Source organism: Mercenaria mercenaria, chromosome 2 (assembly GCF_021730395.1).
Source record: "Mercenaria mercenaria strain notata chromosome 2, MADL_Memer_1, whole genome shotgun sequence".
Taxonomy (NCBI): Eukaryota; Metazoa; Mollusca; class Bivalvia; order Venerida; family Veneridae; genus Mercenaria; species Mercenaria mercenaria.
The window spans coordinates 14,065,472-14,071,611 of NC_069362.1; the positions used below are offsets into that span (position 1 = coordinate 14,065,472).

The 6,140-nt window shown below is 32.8% G+C and overlaps 1 protein-coding gene across 2 annotated transcripts in view; it reads left to right on the plus strand.

The window, feature by feature from the left end:
* The window catches only part of LOC123563250 (GTP-binding protein SAR1b-like), a 16,439-nt gene extending 10,599 nt beyond the window's left edge, over positions 1 to 5,840 (plus strand). For both annotated transcript variants that reach the window (XM_053530449.1, XM_053530442.1), the window contains exon 7: positions 511 to 5,840. In XM_053530449.1, the coding sequence (XP_053386424.1) occupies positions 511 to 627 (117 nt within the window). In that variant the 3' untranslated portion in view covers positions 628 to 5,840. The remainder of the gene's footprint in view (positions 1 to 510) is intronic.
* The last annotated feature ends 300 nt before the right edge of the window (positions 5,841 to 6,140 follow it).

Here is a 6,140-nt window from a genome sequence, read left to right on the forward strand (position 1 = left end):
GAGATTTGGCCGCAAACAAGGTTCTACCAAGTTTTTAGACATATCTCAGACTGAGCACAGGATTTCTTAATCCACAACTTAGTTGGCTTGGTATTTTTATTTATCACTGAGTGGCTATTTTCATGTTTTTATGGCAAAATTCACATATATTTCAAGTAATTTCTTAAGTCAAACAAGAGGTGTAAATAAGATTATCCCACAGCAGTGTTTTATTTGAAATACTCTCACTGATAAGACAATAGATTCAGTATTGTATTTTTGACCTTGCACTCATTTAAGAAAGATACTGATGGTCACTAACAAAACAAAGATATATTTAATTGAAAAAATTGAATCTGAATGTTCAACAGCTAAAAGAACAGCTAAAATAGTGAGCTTGATATACAACCTTGTAAAAAAAAACTTAAATAAATAAAAAGTACAGATGGATATTTTTGGAATGGAGATGATTATATGTTTCAGTAATGTTGCCTTGAAAACACCACATTTGTATTCATTTATATTCTATAGGGTACAGTAGCACGACGTGATCTCCCTGGAAGACCTATGGAACTGTTTATGTGTAGTGTGTTAAAACGACAGGGTTACGGTGAAGGATTCCGTTGGTTAGCACAATATATCAACTAGGAAAATATGTGTATATCAGATATCAAGTGTGTGCAAGTTTTACAAGACAGAACCAATATGCAGCAACATAAACGGCACGGATGTCGGTCAACAGGCTGTTTGTGCTTGATATCAGGAAGAGATAATGATTCTATACATAGATGATCACCAGGTTGCAAAAAGTCTGTGTCCGCAGTGTATCTTCTATCTGGGTTCTGTAACTCCGTGGAGAGAAATATAGGGCATTAATAATATTTTATCATACTGCTGTTGTAATCATCATATATATAAAATATAGAAGAATAGAGAAGAACTTGCAAGTTTACAATAAGTTAAGTAACTTCAGTTGAAAACGAGTATTTAATGCTAGCAAATATTTCAAACAGAGGAAATTGTGGAAAACACTGTTATGCAGGCTGATCTGCCCATTCAAGAGTCTTTATAATATAAATGAGTACTTACTGAGAAATACTGCAAGTGCGACAAGAGCATGTACAGGATATGCTCAGTTAAGGTTCTTTCTGTTGATGCAGACTTTTTGTACCTTGGTGACGGTATATTATGTGATATTAATGTACACATATGATTATGTACACAGGTTGATTATTGTAAAATACGATCATTTTATTTTCTTAAAGAGACAAATATTTTGCTCTTGATATTCTGCGCTTCATACGGTCACCGTGTCTGTTGTTCTGTTTGTTCTCTAACTTGTAGATGATACTTGTTTTATTTATAATATAAGGTCATAGAATAAAAGTATTTCACAGTTTTTGTTATACCTTTTTACAAGAACAAGACATCGCTTTGGCACAAAAAGTGGATAAGTGTCTCTTGCTGTCAGTGCAGTTATCCACTTTTTGTGCTGAAGTGACAATGTTAATAAGCTGAAAGAAATTAACTTCTTACTAAAATGCACATTAATTATAAATACCGAGTTAATAGTCCAACTTCTACATAGTACACTACAAAGAATGTTTATTGCTGTATTCATGACTAAAATATATCATCTGATTATAGTTAAAAAAGTTCTAACTGTTTGATTACCTCTAGCTAGTATTCTTAACCCTTCCCTGCTAAATTTCTATAATGGACTTGTTCATCTTCCTATTTGGACAGTACTATTAACTGTTAAAAGGGGTGCTTACCAAAACGATACTTACTGAATGGCAAACAGTGCAGAATATGATAAGACTGCACAGATGTGCAAGCTGATCATGATCTACACTGGTCGCAAAGACATGTTCTACACTGGTCGCAAACACAGAATCAATCGTGTCCAGCATGATAAGGGTTAATTAGAAAATTTTGCTTTGTTTTAAATTTTTACTCCTTTTATTTTAGCACATCTTTAGATTCTGTTTGAAATTTGTAGAAATATATTGAATGGTAGGATCTGTATTTTTTGCAAAGTTCCTGTAAAGTTTGTCAAATGTTGAAATTTGAAAGGGAATTTTTTTACTTTTTAAAGTCTAAAGTTGTTAACTAGAAAGAAAGAGCTCAGGAGAGTTATGATGCTTGAAGCTAGGTTGAGAGGCAAGTGCCTTGTTGTGGAAAATGTCTGATACTGATAAAAAGAATGTGTAGAATTGTATTACTGACATGTTTGTGAATATTTGTAAATTGTTAAAACTGTAGTTTATAAAGGCTTTATTTTATCACTGCAGTATATTTATACAGAGCCATGTAGTTAAAAAAATAAATATTGTATTGTTCTCGTAAGATTTAACCTCCATTTAAACATTGTGAGTTTCATACAGTCAGAGGCACGCATGCTGTATGTTAACAGAAAGAAGTTGTAACAGTTGGATTATACTAGCATATTTTGGCGTAAACCTTTTGAAATTTGAAAAAAAAACTAAGTAAAATCATAAGCAGATCTGGTGGGGGTTTTTAGCTCATCTGATTTTTTGAAAAAAAATGATGAGTTATTGTCATCACTTGAGCGGTTGTCGGCGTCTGCGTCGGCGTTGCCTGGTTAAGTTTTATGTTTAGGTCAGCTTTTCTCCTAAACTATCAAAGCTATTGCTTTGAAACTTGGAATACTTGTTGACCATCATAAGCTGACCCTGTATAGCAAGAAACATAACTCCATCTTGCTTTTTGCAAGATTTATGGCCCCTTTTGTACTTAGAAAATATCAGATTTCTTGGTTAAGTTTTATGTTTAGGTCAACTTTTCTCCTAAACTATCAAAGCTATTGCTTTCAAACTTGGAATACTTGTTTACCATCATAAGCAGACCCTGTACATCAAGAAACATAACTCCATCTTGCTTTTTGCAAGAATTATTGCCCCTTTTGGACTTAGAAAATCAGTTTTCTTGGTTAAGTTTTATGTTTAGGTCAGCTTTTATCCTAAACTATCAAAGCTATTGCTTTAAAACTTGCAACACTTGTTCACCATCATAAGCTGACCCTGTACAGCAAGAAACATAACTCCATCCTGCTTTTTGCAAGATTTATGGCCCCTTTTGGACATAGAAAATATCAGATTTCTTGGTTAAGTTTTATGTTTAGGTCAACTTTTTCTTTTAAACTATCAAATCTATTGCTTTAAAACTTGCAACACTTGTTCACCATCATAAGCTGACCCTGTACAGCAAGCAACATAACTCCATCCTGCTTTTTGCAATAATTATTGCCCCTTTTGGACTTAGAAAATCATTTTCTTGGTTGAGTATTATGTTTAAGTATACTTTTCTCATAAACTATCAAAGCTATTGCTTTAAAACTTGCAACAGTTTTTCACCATCATAAGTGGACACTGTACATCAAGAAACATAACTCTATCCTGCTTTTTGCAAGAATGATGGCCCTTTTTAGACTTAGAAAATCATGGGTAGGACAATAGTTCTATTATACAAAAAAAATCAGATGAGCGTCAGCACCCGCAAGGCGGTGCTCTTGTTTTGTAATATTTCAACCCATGGTTTTGCATATTGGTACACAAGACATATTTTTAAATATGAACAGTCTTACGTATCTTAAGGCAATAAAGATAATCATTAAGCACAAAGGTTTTTTTTGTTATTTCTGTGAATGTACATGTGTGTGAGATGTTGGATGGATGTATTTAGAATATTAAAGTTAGGTTTAGATGTGAATAAAACTTTTTCAAAAGAAAGTTTGGCTTTAACTGAAATTTTTATACTTGGCAGATTTAGATTTCTTAACTTGTTCCAAATATACCACATTCAGATATAAATCTGATGGTTAATAATTTACTGGCCTCTAATGTTACAGAAACTGGTAATTTACTGGCCTCTAATATTACAGAAACTGGTAATTTACTGGCCTCTAATGTTACAGGAACTGGTACTACTCTCCATTGTGCTGTTCATGTGTAATGTCTTTATATATTCCTGGGTGGCTGTTTATTTTTCTGTATTTTAAGATATTTATTTTATTTTCATTGATACCACAGAGAGCATGTTATTTCAGCATGGTATGTGTTTAGAGAGGGATTGGTGTGAAACAGTTGTATCTCCTTTGATTTATAGGAGTTACACCCGTTTTCCTCTAATCCCTCATGATATTGTTAGATATACATGTAGTGAATGTCTATATACATCAGCTGACATACATAGTATAAGCCTCTACTCAAAATTTTCCAATGGATTAATCAAGGGTCTTTTTCTTTGTAACCATACACAGTTTTAATCTGAAGAAATTATATTTTAGAGGTGCTGCTTGTGTTATGTAAATTGCTATATTCCAATAAAATAGCATTGTCCTAGCTCCTGATGAAAGGACGCTGATAATGTATATAATGAAGTCCTACATGTAACCATTACAACACATGTTTGAAATAGCAACTTCTTAAATATCTATAGTACTACATGACCAAGTTTTCTGCTATTAAAGATGTAGTTTATTAAGCGAATAAGTGACATACATTTTGTACAGATTGTATTTTTGAATTGCCCTGTTTGTGTTTACTATGTGACAGGTATTGAGTCTGAATCCTTGTCTTGCCTTTAGATTTGTGTGGTTGGATTGTGGTGTGTGGTCGGATTGTGGTGTGGTTTAGTTTTTAGGAAAAAACAGAATGATACTTTCCTTTTGGTTTTATGTCAGATTTTATACAGATCATAGTCTAGAGCCAGTCTGAAGCCCTTGTTTTGTGTTTAAGTTCTAAAAATTTGATTCATGGATAGGAACTTCTTCATGCATTTTTAATAATTTTGTACATCATGCTCTTTGGTTATAAAGTGAAACTAAAAATAATATGAATTACTCAGACGACCATTGATTGCAGTTTAGGTGATTTTTTAATGAAATGAAAATGTGTGACCCTTTGTAAAAAAAACTTTTTGATGGATTTCTAGTTTTCATATTATGACGTACTGAGATATTGTGTGGTTGTGAGACTACACATCATTTCTTAAGTATGTTTTTGTTGTTTTTGTTTTAACATCTGCAGTGTAATAAATCCATAGAAAGATCTTATGGAAACATAGAACGCAGCCAAACAGAGTAGTAACAGACCGGTTTGATTGAGTCACTCCATGAGAGATAAACCTCTAACACGTACTAGCACCAGCTCAAGCAATACTATTACAAAAATACATTTGCTTTAAGGACCAGAGTGGGTCTTACTCTACAAATCAAAATAGATGAATCGTTGCAAGGGTTTTGTTTTACATTGACCAAAGATAAAGTAGTTCTTTTTCATTGTGCTTAGAGTAAGGTCAGTTGCATATGATAATCTGTTCAACAATGATTTCAAATTCAGGAAAATCCTAAATTACATTGTTCACTAAAAGAATATAGTAATGCAATCACAAAAGTGTTTTTGTAAAGCTAACACAAGTTTTGCTGCATCATTTAATATATAATTCTTGCTGCATTTTACTGTAGGCTGTTCTACATAAAAGATCTATTAGAATATAATGTATAAGCATGTAATCATATTACCTCTTTTTGTCTCCTTACTTGTAACATTTCTTGTACAAAATATACATGTGCATAGATGTAGAAAGACTTGCCTTTGGAACTTCGCATTTTGCTGTAGACAGCTTTTGCTTACGCATGTCAATTGTTCTTTTTTTAACATCAAATGCTGTACAAAACTATTTCCATTTCTATTTGTAAACATTAGTATTTTGTTTGGAATGCATGGTTGTCATATTATTCTTTTTAAAACTAACGAATGTTGCAAATATATCAAACCAGTGTCATCAATTTGTATATTAATGATAAACCATATGTTCAGTAAATATTGTTAAAGCTACAGTTTGTTTCTACTTTTTTAGCTCGACTATTTGAAGAATAGGGGAGCTATCCTACTCGCCCCGGCGTCGGCGTTAGCGTGAGCGTCACACAAATGTTAAAGTTTGTGTACCACCCCAAATATTTTCAAAGTCCATTGAGATATTGCTTTCATATTTTGCATACTTGTTTACCATCATGACCCCAGTCTGTAAAAAGGAGGAGGCAACTCTATCAAGCATTTTGACTGAATTATGGCCCCTTTTCGACTTAGAATAAATGTTAAAGTTTGCGTACCAACCCAAATATTTTCGAAATCCAC